Source organism: Staurois parvus, unplaced genomic scaffold (assembly GCF_062004578.1).
Source record: "Staurois parvus isolate SC_StPar_1 unplaced genomic scaffold, SC_StPar_1.0 ptg000264l, whole genome shotgun sequence".
Lineage (NCBI taxonomy): Eukaryota > Metazoa > Chordata > Amphibia > Anura > Ranidae > Staurois > Staurois parvus.
The window spans coordinates 5,097,741-5,119,135 of NW_028318060.1; the positions used below are offsets into that span (position 1 = coordinate 5,097,741).

Genomic DNA, 21,395 nt, shown 5'->3' on the forward strand with positions numbered 1-21,395 from the left:
CAGAGTTTGTCCTGTCACCTCTCCTGCTTCTCTTTTCTCCTTCCCTAATCCATGTTCCCTCAGCACAATCTGTCATTCCTTTTGCTTTCTTCCTCCTTTAGCAACAGTAAATCTTAAAGCAGTAGTAAACTCAGCTTTTTATCTTATACCTACAGGTAAGCCTGTAATAAGACTTACCTATAGGTACAGCGAATGTCTCCTAACTGTGCTCTGTTTAGGAGATGCGTACATGTGCAGCAGACAGTGACATCACCGGCGCATGCGCACTGTGCTCTCAATGGACTAAATGCTGTCCATTGAGAGAGCTGTGCCATGAACATGACTCCTGCACGCATGCGTGGGAGAGACAACATCATGGCTTGGCCATTCAAATTCTCAAACTTTGCCAACCCTGAAGGAAGTCCTGGTGAAGATGGAATCCCTGTTAGCGATGACAGCACACCACTGGAGGGATCCTTTTTTTGTTCAGGTAAGCCTGTCAACATGTGCTAGTATGCGGTGCATACTAGCACATTATGACATGAGCCTGCAGGAGACCAGTCTGTTTTTATTTTGTTTTAAACACGGTTTACTACTGGTTTAAAGCTGTAAGCTGTACCCAATCTACTGTAGAAGTGCAAAAGCCATTACATTTATGTACTGTATTTCATACTAGAACTTTTGCTAAGTAGATTTGGTTTTCTTTCATGACAGTGGTATGGGATAGCTCAGATTATAGAAGGACAGCTTTCAAACTAACTTTCAAAAAGTTGATGCATTCTATTTTTTTAAACACAGTTGATTGGCCTCTAGTGGCTCTGTGGTACCAATAATAGAGAACTGTGCATGTGCAGAGCAGAGTGAGACAGTGCATTACTTGATTTTAAACAGTATAAGCACTTTTTTTTAAGTTTTACATAGCTATTCCTGTAAAAAGGGCCAGACTAAAGTAATCTATCAGGACCTAATTTTCTGACTAAAGTTCACCTTTAAATTAATTATCCTTTCTCTTGTCTGATAACTGCGAAAAATAAGTCTCTAACTATTAGCATTAATAATCCTTGGCAAGTTATTCCTGAAGTACATTTAGGCTGAATTCACATCTGCGCAGTGCTTCACTTTTTTTGCGCCTTTACTTTCTGTTGCGCAACAGCATAGGAGAGCTCATTCACTTGAATGAGCTGCCCTACACATGACAAATACCTCAAAGTAGCCCATGTACCTTTTTTTGGTAGTGAGCCTCTCGTGTTTTCAATGCACGTTTTTTGCTCAAATGTATGCAACAAATGTGAAATAAATGCATGATTGCTGCATTTATACGTTTATTTGCTTTTATGTGCCATTAATTCTTAAGTGCAATGTGTGTTCAAGTGCAATGTGCATTTTTACACATTTTTCATGCATTCCCGAAACACAGAGGAAAGCACATTTCTGTGCATTTTACCAGAACACCGAGGTGTGAATGGGGCCTAAGTTATGTTTTATGCATCCCTTTAACAAATTTTTTGTTAAGTCCAAGTTAAATATGCAAAAGGTAATCTTTTGCAGTGTCAAAAAGTAAACTGTTTACCACATTATTTTTCCTAGAACAAGGGAAGTACTTTTTGGTTGTTCTCTCTGAATGTTGTTCTTGCTGTACCCAATCTACTGCAGAAGTGCAAAAGCCATCAGATTACATTTATGTACTGTATTTCATACTACATCTTTTGCTAAGTAGATTTGTTTTTCTTTCATGACAGTGGTATGGGATAGCTCAGATTATAGAAGGACAGCTTTCAAACTAACTTTCAAAAAGTTGATGAATTCCATCATTGATGGCCAAGAGCCTCCATAACCAAACATCTACAAAATACTGGTCTATATTCTTTATGCTAGTGACCAATAAAAACAACTAGGTTTTGCTTAACCTCTTGGTCACCAGAAGATTTACCTCTCTTCCTGACCAGGCCTTATTTTGCTATTCAGCACTGCGCTATTTCAACTGGTAATTGCGCAGTCATGCAATAGTGTACCCAAACAAAATGTATCTCCTTTCTTCACACAAATAGATTTTTCTTTTGGTGATCTTTTATCACCATTTTTTTATTTTTTGTGATATAAACAAAAAAAGACCAAAAATTTTGAAAAATAAAGATATTTTATACTTTTGCTAATACAAAATATGCAATAAACTCAAAGCTAGTCGTAAATTTAGGCCAAAATGTATTCTGCTACATGTCTTTGGTAAAAAAAAATCCAAATATGTGTATATTAATTGGTTTGTAGTTTGTAGTTTCAGCATCTACAAACTATGGCATACAGTATATACTGGAGTTTACACAACTTTTACTTTGACTGCTCTCATTTCATAAGATGCTAAAATGCCAGGGCAGTACAAACCCTCCCCCCCAAATGACCATTTTTTGGAAAGTAGACACCCCAAGGAATTTGCTGAGAGGCATGTTGAGTCCAAGGAAGATTTTATTTTTTTGCCACACATTTTTGGAAAGTGAATTTTTTTTTTACACAAAATTGTCACTTAAATGATATATTGTTCACGTATGCCATGACTATATGTGGAATAACACCCCAAAACACATTCTGCTACTTCTCCCAAGTATGGGGATACCCCATGTGAGAGCCTTTTTGGCAGCCTAGTCACATACAGGCCCCCAAAATCCACCTTCAGGCTTTAAAAGGGCATATTTTTTCATATCACTTCCTCCTATCACAGTTTCAGAGGCCCTAAAATACCAGGATAGTACAAACACTTTCAAAAAAGAGAGTAATTTGGGGGGGGGGGGCGGGGTGCTTCTAGTATCCTGGTATTTTATGGCCAACATTAGAATCTTATGCCACACATCACCCACTCTTCTAACCACTTTAAGAACAATGCTTTTCTGACATTTTTTTTTTTTACATGAAAAAACATTTTTTTTGCTAGAAAATTACTTTGAACCCCCAAACATTATATATATTTTTAAAGAAATGGCCCTAGAGAATAAAATGGTGGGTGTTGCAATTTTTATGTAACACAGTAAAAAAACAATATTTTTTTAAAAAAATACAGTTTTTGAATTTTAATGCACAAAAACACAATATATTACCCAATTGTTTGATAAAATATAAAATATGATGTTACACCAAGTAAATAGATACCAAACATGACATGCTTTAAAATTGTGCACGCCTGTGCAATGGCGACAGACTAGGTACATTTTTAATATCAATAGGTGATGCTTTAAAAGCCATTACAGGTCACCACTTTATATTTACACAGGAGGTCTACTGGTAGAATTACTGCCCTTGATCTGCCGTTCTCAGTGATACCTCACATTCATGGTGTAATCTCTGTTTATATACCGATACAGGTCTGACACTTGTGTTCGCCTTTGAGCATGAGCATGGGAAGGGGAGGCGGGGATGATTCATTTAAAATTTTATATTTTGATTTTTTTTTTTTACACTGTCCCTTTCTTCTTTTTTTATCACTTTTATTGTTATCACGAGAAATGTAAATATCCCCTGTGAGAGCAATAGGCAATGACAGGTACTCTTTTCTGAGAAATATGGGGTCTATTAGACTCTAGATTTCTCCTCTGCTGTTAAAGCATCTGATCACACCAAGATTGATGTGATCAGATGCTTTCTCAACTTAGAAATGATGAAATGCTCGTAGATTTCGATTTCTTAGACCATAGATATTATTGGAGCCACTCAGCCACTCATCATAGGGGAGGAGCCAGTACAGCCAGCTCATAGATCAGTTCTATGGTCAGCCAGTGGAACTTCCGGCTGCATTCTCAGATTCCTTTGTGGGACGGGAGAGCCCAATAAAGCCGTGGAAGACAGCGGGAGGGAGTTCCTTCCTGCTGCTTGTAAAAATTATCCAACAGCTAATTAGCCACTAGGATTGTTTTTACATAAAAGCCAACTGCCAGCTGAAAAAAACAATACCAGGATAATGCCTATAGCTGCAAGCATCATCCTGGTGTAACTACTCAGTCCAGCGATGTACCAGTATGTTGCTGGTCCTTGTTGGGTATATATGTAACAACAGAGAACATGGGCATATGATGAATTAGGTCTGTGGACCAATATGATCGCAAAAAAACTTTTTGTAATGCACATGTTGAGGGTTAGTCCCAAAAAAGTTTTAAATTCAGAAACTGTGATAGGTTTCCATGTGAATTGTGTGGCAAGAGCTGAATTTGGGTGGGTGGCGATGTATTGTTTGGCCCACAATCAACTGGTACAAATCTTCTGTGAAATACAGCAGAGGGGCTAAATACTAGTGCTGGAAGTGAACGGTTCGGATCCTGCTAACAAGGCGTCTTTGGGGACACTATACAAAAGAGGCACTAGTATAGTTCTGTTCGTGATCATTATATTGATCTGTACAAACACTATACTAGTAATGGCGGTGATCAGCGACCTATAGCGTGAGTGCGATAGTGTGCGACCAATCTAATGCTACTTGACCCTGGCTGGGAGAGGAACTTACAGACCATGACACTATCTGATGTTGCTAGTGTGAGTAATACAGTGATAAGTGAAAAATTCTATTTACTGGCACTGTACTAAAAGCACTGGCTGAGTGAAGGGGTGATCAAAGCGGTAATAGGAGCTTTGCAAATGGTTAAATGTGCTAATCTAACAGGTTTGTGTAAATTGTAGTGCTTATACTTTAGTAGTGCTGTGTTCTTTCTTCTCTCCGTGGACCGATGGGGGGGCAGCGGGGGGCGCAGGCACATTCACACCCCAAAATAAAAAGCGAAGTAAGACTGCTTCGCTTTGCTTAGAGACACCATTCATCCACACATTGCTGGAGGTCAGCAAGTAGTTAAAAAAAAACCTTAAAACTATTTTTAAAAAAATCTCAATACAGCATTTGTTTTTTATTTTTATTTTTTTAACTTTTTTATTTTTATTTCTAAATACTTTTATCAGAGTAATACAATGTTACCATAGTAATATTGCACTACTTGGGTGGGGTGATCAGGGATTTTGTTTTGTTTTTTTTACACTTTGCTTTGCAGGATCAATACAGATTATTGCTCCTGCAATGCAAAGCTTGCTTTGAATTGTTTTGAATGGGTTAAGTTCATGGCAGTTCAAAATAATAGTGATCTGTGATTGGCTACAGCTGATCACATGGTACATGGTGCTGTGATTGTCCCCATGTACAATACAAGAGCTGTGGGCCAATCACTGCTCACTAGGAAGAGAAGCAGAGCTGTTGTGAATCAGCTTTGCTAACATTGTGGTCATTATCATAATTAATCACTAATGTCACCCAGCATTCACAATCCTTTTTTCACAAATTGAAGCCAGATGGGGATCTTATATTTAGCACCACTAGTGTTACAGCCACTAAATAACAGATCTTCGGCTGCTGTTTATAAAAAATATCACTTTTGAAGGAATACATAGTACTGCCATCATAACGTCACGTGCAGGTTTAAGGTATACCCAAAGCATGCTATTTAAATGATTATGTATGAATGTATTTTTAATGTTGACCTTTAAGTTGCCTAAAAAGACTGTCTCCCCACTGAATGGTATCTTTTAACATGCATTGGTACATGTCCCCTATGGCAGTGCTCAGCTACGCATGCCCTTTTTTTAATAAAAGCTTGCATATTAGCCTTGAAAAAGGCCAAAAGAAAATAACCTATAAATATAAGATTCTGTTCCCATGGACTTCAGTGGGGTTTGATGCTATGTTCTGTATTTGCAACTTTCCCCAACTGGTTTGGATAATGTGCAGTAAATCAAATTTTACCTGGTTCACTCCTTACTATCCTTCATCATAGTTCCTCCCCAAAATACACATGCAGTTTCTTTATGGTTAGGAAGATGATGTTTGCTAGGAAGATGAGGAGGTAACATACTTGGTAGGTCATTATTTTAACCAATGGTGTTGAAGCAGGACACAAAGACTAATTGTCAGGTAATGGAGGGGGTGTAGAATGCCTGGCTGCCTTGAAATTGCTACAGACCCCATCTTTATGCATTGAGCAGTATCCTACGAATCACATTGAGACAGATAGTTATACACACAAATAATTGTTAAATGAAAGAATACATCAATTACAGGCATGCAAAATTTCAGGATAAACACAGTATTTTTCTGTTTATTTTGCAAAATCCTTATATTTGACCATTTGGGTACAGCACAGCATGAATAATAAGCAGTCCTCAGACCTGTGATAGCAATGTTCTCATGACATTTATACAGTCATTGATAATATCGTGTTCACTGCACTGACATAAATAGCATGCTGTTCCTACTGTTTTTCAGAAAACAAGTCTTTTCCAGACATATGCTTTCATCTTCAGGGTGAAATGTTTTCTTGTCTTACTAATATATTCTTTTCTTGCACTTTCTTCACAATGTTCTAATTTAGAGATTCCCTTATTTTTCTTCAGTTATTTAACTAGTTCAGCTCTCCCATCTGTATACGCACTATGTGGTATACAGGGCAATTTTTGCATTTTATTTGGTTTACTAAAACTTGAGAGCGAAAAATCTGGTGCAGCTCTGCACGGTAGCCAATCAGCTGCAAACTTCAGCTTGTTCAGTTAAGCTTTGACAAAAAAAACTGGAAGCTAATTGGCTTCACTGCAGAGCTGCACCTGATTTTGCACTCCCCAGTTTTAGTAAATCAATGCCATAAAGTTTTTGTGGGACATACAAGGCTTTTTTGAGAGGAGATTTACCAATGCTGGAGAGTGCAAAACCTGGTGCAGCTGTATATGGTAGCCAATCAGCCTCTAACATCATCTTGTTCAATTAAGCATTGACAATAAAATCTGGAAGCTTTGCAGAACGGCACCAGATTTTGCACTCTACTTTTAGTAAATCTCCTCCGTTGCCTTGTAAAAAATAATTTTTTTTTAATATACTCCATAGATAAAAACACACTTTTCTTACATTGATCATTGTTTTTGTTTAATGTTTGTTACTTTAGATAAAAATTATAAATGTTATTCTATAGGTTATCCTGCTTAAAATTACACAAAAATTATAATTCTGGTACAAAGCAATGCAAAGTTATTTACGAATGAAAAAAAAAGCTGTTTTCCCCAAAGCCTGTGCTTTTTTTAGGGTGGCACTAAAAACAATTATCAAAACGAATAAAAAAAGTTGAAATATATTTAAATAAAATAAAAATGAAGCAAAAAAGCAAGAAAATAAGAGCAATTGGGAAAAAAAGGAGGTAATTAGGGATGATTAGAGTAAACTAAGGGTTAATAAGGGGTTAACTAAGGACCAATTGTATCTAAAAAAAACCAACTTTTTAATTACTTTTCAGTTTGCTTTTACTGACATCATATGCAGATTGAAGCTCATCCCTTCGATCTACAGATGAATGAAACAGAGTGGATTCAAAATTACAGTATTTCTTTTTATACAGTATTTCACATCTTAAAGCGGAGTTCCACCCAAGAGGGGAAGTTTTGCTTTAATGCTTTGTCCCCCGCTCCCCATTAAGGATTGGCAGCTTTGGGGAGCGGGTACCTGAATTTGACAGGTACCCACTCCCACTTTCGCTGCGATTACCTAGGCGATCGGAAGCCAAAGTTGTCCTCCCTCCCCATAGTCTTCTGGGACACGACAGGTCCCAGAAGAATACAGGGCCATTCACAAAGTGCAATGCTACTCGCACATGCGTAGTGGGCACCCGGCTGTGAAGCCGCAAGCTGTCACAGCCGGATGCCCACACTAAAGATGCCGGCGCCAGGGAGAGAAGACGGCTGGTGAAACCAGTGGTGGTGAGAATACCGCTGGACTGAAGGACTGGTAAGTGGCTGTATTTTTAAAGTCAGCAGCTACAGTTTTTGTAGCTGCTGACTTTTTTTTTTTCAGCTGGAACTCTGCTTTAACACTATGTCAGACTGTTTGGTTTTTGACAGCAGCAGCTTCTAGTATGCCATTTTGACAGTCAGCAATTGCCAGCAAGTGCAAGTTGGTGTAGTGAGAGTGGGGGCAGAAAGGCAGGATGTAGTAGATGTGCCATTAGAACTTTGAAGAGTTGTCCGCAACTGGTTTAACATACAGTATATGTATAATGCACTCAGCTTGAAACTAAAATTGTTTTCTAATCTTTGTGATAGTGTCGGTGAAAACAAATCTTATACGTGCTGATGGATCTCACATGCCAATGTGGTTTGTCTTCAGTAATACATTGAGAATCATTCCATCATGGAACTATTCTAGTACCAAAGGGCATTGATGTTATACAGAGAGTCATTTGCTCATAGCATTAATTTTTCTGAGGTTGTATGTGAGCGTGTGCCTATTAAAACACATGTAAAGCAGACATATAATGCATTTAATATAAATCTCTATCAAAGATGAGTTTGCTGGAGGTCAAAGCTAAACTAAACTAAAGCATGTAGGATTTTTAAAAGGACTTGATAAAGCTTGGGGTAAATTTTATGAGTTTTTGTTGTTTTATACCTATTTATTTTCAAACGGTTGTTGCTTGTTTATTTTTTATTTTTTTACTATTTATATACCATTTTTGTTTTTCAAATAAACAACAAATGTGTGGTTCCCTAAAGAGGTAGCACAACATAAGCTGCTCGCGTTGAGGCTAGGTTTGTGTGATGCAAGCTTTTGACTGTCCTTTCTCAAAAGGGAAAAGTCACTAACTGAGTTACTGCCCTGATTAATTATTTTTGTTTGTAAATTTCTGCTTGAATTATTGTACTCTGCAAACAGCTAGATAATGCAAAAACTATTTAGAAATATCATAAATAAAAAATGCATTAAATTGTGGCTTGTAAAGCCATGGTGCGTTAAAAAATAAAATAATATTTAACTTTATTCTGCTTCTGTTTTTCTGTCACTTCTTTCAAGTATAATAAAACATTAGTTTCAATACACAGTATACTGGCCTCACAACCAAGATTTTTTCCCAAATACAGCTCGCACAGGAGTTGATTTACTAAAACGAAACAGCGCAGCTCTGCATATCAACCATTTAGCTTCCAGTTTTTTTTTGTCAAAGCTTAAATAAACAAACTGAAGTTAGAAGCTGATTGGTTACCATGCACAGCTGTACCAGATTTTGCACTCTCCATTTTTAGTAAATCAACCCCATAGCGTCAGTACAATACTTCTCAGCTAATATTCTGTGATGATGTTTAAAGATCCTACCACGTATCTGTATATCCAGATTTCATCACACCCACTGTAAGCAACTTTGTAACTAAATTACTGTACAACTCTGACTCTGCAAAGAAAGCATACCATGTATGTTTGATGTAAAATTTATTTACATACTAACAAAACTGATCATGCAAAAAAAAAAATGCATATAAATAAACTATATATTCAGTTTATAAATTAAATGCTTGAAAACAAACTGTGAATTTCATTGAGGTGTACTGCATTTTGCAGAACGCAGGGAAAGGAGTCATGTAAGTTGATGACAAATGACAATGTAAGAAGAAGCTATATGAAAATAATCAAGTGTAAATACAGCTGTCAATAATTAAACAATTTTATGTGAAAAAAGAAAAATTATGCACCTCTGTAAAGTTTGTGAATGTAATACTATTTAGAAAAAATTATAATGCAATGATATAATAAGTTAGAAAAAGTTTGAGCCTTGTTTCATGCTATCATGCTATTCATTATTAAGAAAATGTATGGGTGCATAGCTGTGGTAAGATCTGCATGCCATTGTATGTCATATATTGAAAACAGGCCGACAATAGGGGGTGCAATGAATATATATAAAAAAATCCAATTGCCAAGAGCTTTATATTCATATATATTCTTGAACATTTTAAATCCTTAAATATTGTTACTTCTCCCTGAAAGAGAAGCAGTTGTGTCCAACAGATACTTCTTTGTCTTCATTACTTTCTACTTGTTGGAGTGACTGTCCAAGCACATTCAAATAAAAATATCAGTTAAATATGGCATAAATGTCAAAGAGCATGCTTTTTGTTGTTGGTTTAGTCAGCAATTACAGGCTGACATTGTGTCATTCTTCTCAAAATAAAGTGGAAAAAATCTGCCAGTTTGGCAAGAACAAATTTTTAGCAGGGAGGTGACATTGAGGAAATTTTGACATTAATTGCCTAAAGCACAGTACAAATTAAATTTTCTATCAATATAAAGTGCTTTCTGCTTTAACCCTTAACACTGTCCACTAAATCCCTACAGCATTATCATTTCAATATCACACATAGGAATATTTAAAAGACTTTAAATAATTGGTATGGCACAAAAGACTGCAGAGCAAAAATATACTAAAACTGTAGGAACGATATACTGGCTGTGCAGTTAAATTGCAGTTAATTTGACAAATATAGCTATAATATCTTTATTTTTCAGTGTCCTAAGATAGAACACTAAATTACTCTACAGTGCCAGCATATTTCTCTGTACAGGGATTTCAGTGCTGAAAGCAAAAATGCAAATGCATGCCCTAAATGTCTATAAATGCTCACCTACTGTATCTGCAACCATTAAATAGATCCTAACACACAGTATGTCTTCCCTCATCCCATCCCTTACACTTAAAAAGTATCTACAGCCAAATCTTTTAGGTTTTTTTTACTTTTATTAGAGTGGTGAAAGATTAGAGCTCCTTTCAGGTTTTCTGTGGCAGCCTTTGTCCCCACTGGGAAGATTGTTGACCACAAGACAGAAAAAGAAAAAGCAGAGTAGGAGGATAGATGGAATCTTCCAATAGGCACACCTGTTCCGTTATCAACTGTCTATGAATTCGGAGAGATTTCCTGTTACTTCTGTTTTATTGTTGGCAACTGTTTGCTATTCTATCCAAAACAAAAAAAAAGGTGCCTACAGATATATTTTAAAGATAGATATATATATATATATATATATATATATATATATATATATATGTGTGTGTGTGTGTGTGTATTGTATCAAATACAATACATATAGGAAAACTTGGGAATATATGGACACCACATTGAGTATCTCCTGTGCTTTAATTGAAAAAAAAGGTGCTTTAATAATGACAAAATTGCTAAAGAAAAATTGGAAACCACCACCTCTCTTCCTCCCATTAAAAAAAACAAGACAAAGTTGTCCTGGGATACTTCATAGGTGCCATCAACCCACTATATCCCATCCACTTTTTTTTTAATCTTCTGTAGGAATAGTGGCTCAGAATGCAAAGGAATGCCCTATAACTATTTTACCTCTGTGAACTACAAAAAACCTTCCCAAGCTATGGAAATGAGTAAAGGGGGACGTGTACTATGTTCCTAACATACTCCCTATTGTAAGATGACAATGTTGTTACCCTAGGACAGGAAGTATGTTTACTGGAAGGGTCACTGGTAAAAAAAAAAAGTAAAGCCTGAAAAGAAATTGAATGCATCCACCAATTCTATGGGCAGAAAGTGAAAGGAGATCTCTCTGACATGACACAGACAGTAAACAAATGAATGGACAGGGGTCATGACTATTTCCTACACTATTCAAAACTACAAAAAAGTTTTGTCTTTACATACACCCTAGAACACAAATTGTATATGTTGCAGCTTTCCAGGCCTTAGAAATTTTGTGGAGGCATTGGTTTTCTTTTTTTCAGGCTTTTTTCAGGCTTTATTTCTTTTCTGCTCTTGTTCTGGTTACAACTTTAAAATTTACCATACCTTTCTGCATCAGAGACAGTGGTAACCAGGACAAATAGAAACTGTGAACATCCCCAGTTGGTAAACAGTCGGTAATAAAGATGTGACAGGGGTTTTAATACTTTCCTATGCTATCCAAACTAAAAAAAAAGACTAGCAATATTTTAAAGGAGTCCTGTGATGTGAGAATCATGTATTCTTTAATTGCTGACTTTTTTCTGGCAACCTTAGTAATTACGCTTACCATCTAGCTTTCTGAGTCACTGACCAAAAGTATACATATCAGGACGTTTAACTTTGTCTTCACCTGCTACATACTTGTTCCAGGTCAGTTACTCTTGAAACTATTCAAGACAAATATGAACTAGTTTTCTATTTTACGATCCTAATTTAACCCTCCTGTAATTTTATATAATTTTGTCACTGGTAAATTTCACATGCAAACTTTAACCCTTATCATCAATATTTGCAAGATGCAAGAATGTCTATATCAATGATTGAATTCTTAATAAAAATAGTTTATCATAAGCAAAATGAGCTATTGCAGTGTGCACATGGGTATGTAATTGTACTTTTGTATTCTACTGTTTTAAATAATGCAGATGTGATTATGACTTACTGTGCTAGATTGATTGGTACAAAGCATAGGTCATTGTCATCATGAGTGTATGATGATTTGAAGGCTTGTTAAAAACAGAGATGCAATTTAAAGCCTTGTAACAAAATGAGCTAAATCAAATAAGATTCAGCATTTGCAAAGAATAATTGGGCATGTATTTTTTGAACCTTTAGAAAGGTTTTTCAAGGGTGAACAATGAAAATGAAGCTATTTCTATGTGGCTTCATGGTGAGCTAAACTAAAGTAACTAGATTTTGGTTGTACACAAAAATTGTGAAATGCAGCAAATTCTGTTATTGCGTAAAAAAAGAAACTTTAAGTTACAAAATGTCCTTAAATGATGGCAAATGCATCTTCTACAGAGTCCATGCTTGACTTCATATTGAAACAAAACTTTCAAATTCTGATGTATATGTTCATAGGTGTGCCACACTTCAACCTTGGTTGTCTGGAGCCCAGCTGTGCAGTTCTTCACAAACTGGGCAATCTTCATGCACATGTACAAGGGAGTCAGGGAACTGCCCATTGCCAGAAAGAATCAAACGCAACATTTCAATCTGTTTGTCGCATTCCTGAATCTTTGTGTGTAAAACTACTTACAGTTAAAGATAAAACTACTGGCTAGAAGCAAGCACCACCAGATGTTTGGCTTTTTGTTTTGTAGCAGAAAGGCGATTTCTGTTCATAACTTTCATGTTGACTTTACTATGTTACTAAAGGTCCATCCATATCTTTGCATTACAGTTATGCACAGTAAACCGTTCATTCCTTCAACACATGTAACAGTCCAAACAGTAAATCACGATGGTGCCATTCTCTTGGAATTGCACTTCAACACACAATTACGGTAAAGGACAATGCAACCACACTGCAGCATACTACAATACACAATCCATGCGTTGTGGTGCATTGCATTAAAAAATTGGGTCAGTGATTTTATAATGCTAAGAGATAGCTAAGGCAAAATTCTCTGACAAAGTGAACAGCCTATTTGCCTTTAGTAAATCAAATTCATAGTCTGAGTTGATCCTAACGGTTCAACATCACAAAGTTTTTAACTAATCCCCTGCCCAACATGTCCAATGAGAGCTCTTCATTGGAAATAAGTGGATGATGGGTAGACAGTTTTAGCACTGAAGTAAGAAAAGTTAAAGAATTTGTAACAAAGTGAAAACAGTATAAGAGGAGTACACCAAGGACAATGGTGATAGCATATACATTGTGGTGTCTGGTTATAGGCAGAATTTGTAAATATTTACAGTAGCTGACACATTTGCATTTAACGTGTTAGTAAGCTTGAGTTATGTCTTAAACTAAAACTCTTCTGGATGGTTTTGGGTAGAAGGGAAAATGGTACTTGTTCATAACCAGGGGCAGACTGACCATTTGGAAACTCGGGCACTGCCCGAGGGCCCAGGGTCAGTAGGGGGCCCCATGAGATGCCCCTGGTACCTTTTTTCATAGGGTTTTTTGAGTTTGGGCAAGGATACAGGGGCCCCATGATCCCCTATTGCCCAGGGGCCCCATGAGTTGTCAGTCCATCCCTGTTCATAACTACCTTACAACTAGAGATGAAGTTCAAGTTCACTGCTCCCCTGGGTTCAAGGCGAATCCTGCAGGTTTGAGATTCCCACCAAATTTATGTTCAGATTTTCACAGGAGAATTTTTTAACCAGAATGCAATGCATCACCTTTTAACTATGGTCAGCAGGTTTAGGAGGGCAAATAGGGGACTTTTAGTTAAGCCAGCTCCCTAACTATACAATAGTGGACACAGAGCAGGCATAGTATTAGTGAATTAGCAGCTGTTGTAGGGAAAGCATAGGGAAAAGTGACACTTTACACAGGAGGTTCAGTTAACAAACTGTACTTTTATTCTGATTGCTTTCTCTATAGGCAATCAAGACTGTTGCTGCAATTGTGTTGCTGTTCTTCTTCGTCTTTATATTTATACTTTATATTGATATGGCTTTTTCATGTTGAACTTTTTTGTTTCTTTTATTGCTGAAAGGCTTCCTTTAAAAGAAGTAGGCTTTTGTTATATTTGTTTCAGGAATAGTATTTTGAAGATGCCATTTATTTTGTGGGTTTTTTTTTATTTCTATGTTGATTAGGCATTTTTTTAAGTTTGGGGTGTTCAAACCAGAGTATTCACTTGTTACTGATCACCTGTTCTTGGAGCTGCCTTTTGTTTGCAGCTTGTAACTGCATCATTTGAAATAAAAAACTAAGTGCAAGAACTGTGTGCACCTAAAACGTCACTTTATATTACTCACATTCACTGGACCCTGGCATCCCATCAGTAAAACGAAAGTTAGTCTTGTCCCTGATTAAAACAGTGCTGCTGCTGGGCAATTTTACACAGCTGTACCCTCTGTAGTATCTTAATTCTTGTAATAAAACCCCAGTCTGTGCCGTGTTATCTTTTTCTTCTTCTGGGTCTGTCACCCAACATGTGCTGCAGTCAGTGTACAGATTAAAAAAAAACTAGCAGGCAAGTAAAAGAGTAGGAGAGGGTTTTGGGCAGGAACAGCTCACCCTACTCGTGGGGTGTACTCTCTTGTGAATGCTCTCACTAATGGTTTGAGACCAGAAAGGACCATGATCATGTGAACTCAACATTAGGACAACACTCCATATTTAGAAGTGAGCTGTACAATAAACTTGAGACTTCATACTGTGAAACACTCTGTCCCATGACACTGCACACTTTATCTTCCAGACTGTAGCATTTAGAGGGGGGGGGGGCACTGATAAGCCCTGGTCTTTTGGATATGCCATGTACCTTTAAGTACTTCAGACCAAGCATTGAACAGTTAATAAACTTTACTGAGAGCTTAGAAGTACAGTCCAGTAACATAACAAGCAACAAACAACTGTTCATTTCTAGTTAACTAGTGTTGGCTGCCCATATCATATCTTCCCCATGTAAAAGAGTCCTTTTAGTCCATAATCGGTGGTGTGTCCTGGCTCCAGGTGAAGTTTCCCAAATGGGTAGCCCAATAATGTGACCACATGCTCTGATAAGGACTACATTCTCCAGCAAGCTTTTTCCTCCAGTCCCATGTGGGTGCTCTCGGCTGCAGGCCTGGGCTGAGCTGGCCTTCCCCCTCTATTTATTAGTCCTCAGCAGAGGGCAGGTCCCAAAATGCCCAGGAAAGGTCTTCAGCATAGTTAACCCCTTCCCCATCTTGGCAGCCCATCAAACTATAAATGCAGCAATAGATTCACTGGTACCCCATAAGCACCTGCTTCCAGACTTACTGTATACGTCTCTTCTACTAAAAGATCCCACTTGCTGATCATATTTTTTCTTTTTAGGGTTTACTTCCACTTTAAGTTTTATAGAACAATTCCAGGAAGCAAGTCAGTGAACTCCTATGTGTATCCTTGGGATGTCACAAGTGAGCTAAAATTAGAAATTCCTTAGTTTGCCTGAAACCAAGGTTTGTAAAAAATCACCTTCATTCAGAGTCAAACAGGTTTTTCTTACATATCCTTTTGTACAGCACTACAGCAACTTGCCACATGCATTCAATATACCTGTCATGTTGCAATGTGTGTGGGTAAGGCTGTACAGATATCAGAGAGGGTGGTATGTGAATCAGCAGACACAGTGGCCGTCATTTTCACCATTATTACCATCACTTACTGTATCTACAAGTATATAAAATTAGATGACAGTGAAGTCATCCTCACAAGATGAATTCCAGGATTACAATTAAAGCCAATGAATTGATAGGCTATGATCAGTCAGTGTATATAATTGTAAAAAGTTAATGTCTGACTGAAGTGAAACAATTTCATTTTTCAGTAAATTCTTATTAAAGACATATTGACTTATAACAAAGTATTGAAGCAATTATTGTTACATTGCAGAGTACTATTAACATCTGATCTGAGACAGCTGTCACTGGTCAAAGTAGTACTATATCACATACACAATGTTTTACACATATACACAAAGGAGTTGAGATAAAACAAGACATTTCATTTCAAAAGAGAGTATGCACCAGTTTAATGCAATGGAGTCGATTTACTAAAACTGGAGAGTGCAAGATCTGGTGCAGCTTTGCATAGAAACCAATCAAATTCCATGTTTTTGGTCAAAGCTTAATTGAACAAGCTGAACTTAGAAGCTGATTGACTACTATGCACAGCTGCACCTGATTTTGCACTCTCCGGGTTCTAATAAATAACACCAATGAGTAGATGACAAATTTAGATTGGTTACATGCAATCATGCAAGCCAGCAAACCCTAAGCTGTCATTGGTGTTCAGCTGCACCATAGCTGGGGCCTAGTTCTCTTCACTTGTAGGGTTAATTTCAATAGGTGGAAAGGTTAAAAAGCTCAAATACAGTAATTCAAATGTATATGTATAGGCATAGACATTATATAGATAAACCGGGAAAGTGAAATGAGAGAAAACAGTAAAGAGAATAATGCTTTTGAGGGCTTGTGAAGGAATATAAAATCTAAAAGTCATCAAATGAATTATGGTTTTTATGGCCAGCTGGGAATAGTCAAAATTTTTTGTCAGTTAGTGCTAACCAACTGGGTCCAGGATTGTTTTTATATGGTAGACATGTTGTTAAGGATATACATCAACATTTCATTCAATAAGAAACAAGAATGTTCTGCTTTACTTGCACAATTATAGGTAAAACATATCACCATGCTCTCTTTAGGACCTGTTTGGCTGCAATAAATATAATATAACGTTAAAGTTGAAATTACAGTATTGTGGTGATTTTAGTTTTAAGAGTGCTTCTCAATGGTCCTCAGATGTGTACATTTATAGGACCTGTGCTTTTTGGGAAAGTATATGTATACATAATGTTGATGTATTATATATTCTACAGAATGGTTTGTGTTAACTAAACCATTCCTTACTTTATGCTAATGAAAATGAGAAACTTTTACAAAATAATTTATCTGAGTTCTAAATAGTAACTTGGGAAATAATGAATATAATATGTTAAGCGCTGTTCATTATCTTATTGCATTACAAGGTGCAATCGGCTGAAACTTTAATCCAAAAGCTATTGTGTTGACTTTCAGACTGGGAAAACAAACATTTGGAAATGATATCTGGTAAACAAGCATTTGTTCTCAGTTTCTAAATCAATATATGGCAGACTAATTTTTAATAGCATATTGCAGAAGCACCTAAAAGTGGACTAGTTTGTTTTTTTCTGTGAGTAAAGAGCATGCTTAGCCTTATAGTAAAAATCCCCCATAACATGTTGGTTCCAGTTATATAGAATATGCTTATTTCTGCATTAAAGATAGTACTAAAAGGCTCGATTTACTAAGATATGCATTTGTTATTTGCTGTACTGTTTTTTATTTGCAGCTATGCAACTTTGATTTTCAGCTTTCATCATTTCTCATTTCTAAAAATAATCTGCCACATAAGTCTTTATAAGTTAGTTGATTTATCCTACAAAAAAGTTTTGAATTTGCTGCTTAGAGGACACGTTAAATAAAGACCAAACAGAGAAGTACAGAAAATGTGTAGCAGCCAATTAAAAAGCATCTCTAATAGTAGCCTAACAGTAGCATACTACAATCTGAATGATTATTATCTTCTACTGGACTTTGCATATCAGCATTTCTTGTTACATAGAATATGTATGAATATGTAATATCATTATATTCTATTTCCTTTGGCATAATATACTAATGCCATTTCAGATGGTAACATAGGGGGGATTTACTAAAGCTCGAGAGTGCAAAATCTGGTGCAGCTTTGCATAGAAATTAATCAGCTTCCAGGTTTTATTGCCAAAGCTTAACTGAACAAGCTGAAGTTTGAAGCCGTTTGCTACCGTGCATAGCTACTCCAGATTTTGCACTCTCCGGTTTTAGTAAACCAAGCCCATAGTGCTTATGACAGTACTTTGAAACTACGCAGTGCAACTACCACTGAGACAGCTAATCTGACTGCTGTAGGGCCCAAATATTTTATCTTTTAATTAATATCATGATCTGGAAAGCTCCTGTTGCCCCCCCCCCCCCCCCAAACACAGACCTTTGAGTTCCACTCCTCCTGTTATGGCAGGGGCAATCTGACTTCTCACACCTTATTCTCTACAGTGCAGGAAATTAACATTCTCATAATAGAATTGATGTGTAGGTAGGTACCACTAAGAAGGCCAGTGGAGAGTTAAAAGAAACCAATGGTATTGCAGTGCACCAGTACTGAGAAAAAAATTTAGATATTTTTGAATGGGATGAATAATGTTTTTTAATCACCAAAAAAATACAAGCACCAGAAAAAGCTTACTGATATATTTTAGTTTTTTTTTTTTTTGCACAGATGAAAGTGAGGTTCTGTTTCTAAAATTGTTTCAATTGTATTTTGATCCAGGGTTTGCAAGGACAAGATGGACTTCCAGGTCAAAAGGGAGAAAAGGTAACTTTGCAGAAAGCAAAGTGAATGACATTCATTATGTGCTGTTTGTTTTCCAGGGTTTTTTGGCTCTTTGCGTTCAGATGTATTGTGCCAAATGTCTAGTAATTGTGTCTCGCTTATTTGTTCCCGTGATGTCTTTTCCTGGCAGTATTTTACTCCACGGGTGGCTCTATTCAAGTCTATAAAGTCAGTCTGTAAATCAGTGTAGAATTAAAACACTATATAGACACAGCTGCTTTCATGTTTATACTACATTTTATAGACAAAGCTGTTTTTCAAGCACCATCTTCATAGTATAAAATACATAGCATGTTCACAGGTTTCATATATGGCAAATTGTTAACTAGTGAAGATAAGTAATGTGTTCCTGGGATAATCATTAATATGTTTATTCATTTTTGCCTAATGTGCATACATTTGTACAGAGCTGTTAAAGTCTTTTTTCGTAAACTATTTTCTGCCCAGTCAAGCTTGTAATTAAGATTTTGGTGACTGGAACATGAAGTGAGAAAGTTACAAGAAGCTGACACTGCAATATAAAACAGGGTCTGCAATCAGCTTTACATGATGAAGCTTTTACATAATTGCAAAAATGTTGGCCTTCCATCAAAGTACTGTACAAATATTAAGTGGTGTTTGGGTTTGTGTTTACATAAACATTTGTGCCGGAGCCATAGGACCCTTGAGCAGTGCTTGGATCTTGGGTTCCTGACAAACCCTTCCTTATTATTAGGTATTCTTCATGTTTGCTCCTCCAACACACACGCACACACATGCACGCATACACACACATTAAAATAAAGAATCATCTGAGATGTCACTGGTACATCATTCATTGTAGAGCTGTACAAGACAGTTATGGACCAGTACAGGGACATTTCTTCTTGTATCTTTTGCTTTAACTGAGGCTTTGCATAGGGGACACATCCCTTTGCCAAGTTTTAACTACCCACAGCTCTACAATGGAAAATTGTCTTGCAGCACCTCTACTCTGATATTCTTTAAGGTAAGTTTTATACAGTAAGGGTTTTTTTGATAGTGTTAAAATAGGATCAAACCATCTTGATAAGGTCCCAGTCATGGATTACATTGCTTCAACCCCCTGTTCCTCCACCTCCCATTTGTGATATCTTCGACCTTCTAGAGATGTAAAAGACATTCCTATGGCATAAAGGAAGAATGCATTGAACAAAACAATTTAAAAAAACAATGACGACATGTAAAGTGAAAAAAACTCTATCACCCCCAAAGTTCAGTTTGCTAAAGTCATGTCAAGAAGATATACATTTTAAATGGTTAGTATGGGCCACATTTGCACTTGAACTTTGAAAGTTGTATATTACTTATTTACACATGGTCTTATTAAATATGCCCAAAGACTCTAGTGATCACTTTTATAGCAATTCCGTTCAGTCTTCACGTTCAGCTCAGAGCATGGGATGGACAGTAGTATCATTAGCAAGCCAGGCTTTGTATTCTGCTGGTATAGACAGGGAATATAAAGATTAATTTATCCTTTAGGACTTTTCATATACTTCAGGGCAATAAAAGGATTAAAACACAATTAGAATTATATACAGTGGGGCAAAAAAAGTATTTAGTCAGCCACCAATTGTGCAAGTTCTCCCACTTAAAAAGATGAGAGAGGCCTGTAATTGGCATTATAGGTAGACCTCACCTATGAGAGACAAAATGAGAAAAAAAATCCAGACAATCACATTGGCTGATTTGGAAAGAATTTATTTGCAAATTATGGTGGAAAATAAGTATTTGGTCACCTACAAACAAGCAAGATTTCTGGCACTCACAGATCTGTACCTTCTTCTTTAAGAGGCTCCTCTGTCCTGCACTCATTACCTGTATCAATGGCACCTGTTTGAACTTGTTATCAGTATAAAAGACACCTGTCCACAACCTCAAACAGTCACACTCCAAATTCCACTATGGTGAAGACTAAAGAGCTGTCGAAGGACACCAGAAACAAAATTGTAGACCTGCACCAGGCTGGGAAGACTGAATCTGCAATAGGCAAGCAGCTTGGTGTGAACAAATCAACTGTGGGAGCAATAATTAGAAAATGGAAGACATACAAGACCACTGATAATCTCCCTCAATCTGGGGCTCCACGCAAGATCTCACCCCGTGGGGTCAAAATGATCACAAGAACGGTGAGCAAAAATCCCAGGACCACACGGGGGGACCTAGTGAATAACCTGCAGAGAGCTGGGACCAATGTAACAAAGGCTACCATCAGTAACACACTACACCGCCAGGGACTCAGATCCTGCAGTGCCAGACATGTCCCCCTGCTTAAACCAGTACATGTCCGGGCCCGTCTGAAGTTTGCTAGAGAGCATTTGGATGATCCAGAAGAGGATTGGGAGAAAGTCATATGGTCAGATGAAACCAAAATAGAACTGTTTGGTAGAAACACAACTCATCGTGTTTGGAGGAGAGAGAATGCTGAGTTGCATCCAAAGAACACCATACCTACTGTGAAGCATGGGGGTGGCAACATCATGCTTTGGGGCTGTTTCTCCGCAAAGGGACCAGGATGACTGATCCATGTACAGGACAGAATGAATGGGGCCATGTATTGTGAGATTTTGAGTGCAAACCTCCTTCCATCAGCAAGGGCATTGAAGATGAAACGTGGCTGGGTCTTCCAACATGACAATGATCCCAAACATACTGCCCGGGCAACGAGTGGCTTCATAAGAAGCATTTCAAGGTCCTCGAGTGGCCTAGCCAGTCTCCAGATCTC

General features: G+C 37.2%; 1 protein-coding gene across 2 annotated transcripts in view; it reads left to right on the plus strand.

Annotated features, from left to right (window-relative positions):
* COL19A1 (collagen type XIX alpha 1 chain) overlaps positions 1-21,395 on the plus strand; it is an 895,475-nt gene that overhangs the window by 563,348 nt on the left and 310,732 nt on the right. For both annotated transcript variants that reach the window (XM_089681326.1, XM_089681327.1), the window contains exon 19: positions 18,587-18,631. In XM_089681326.1, the coding sequence (XP_089537452.1) occupies positions 18,587-18,631 (45 nt within the window). The remainder of the gene's footprint in view (positions 1-18,586; positions 18,632-21,395) is intronic.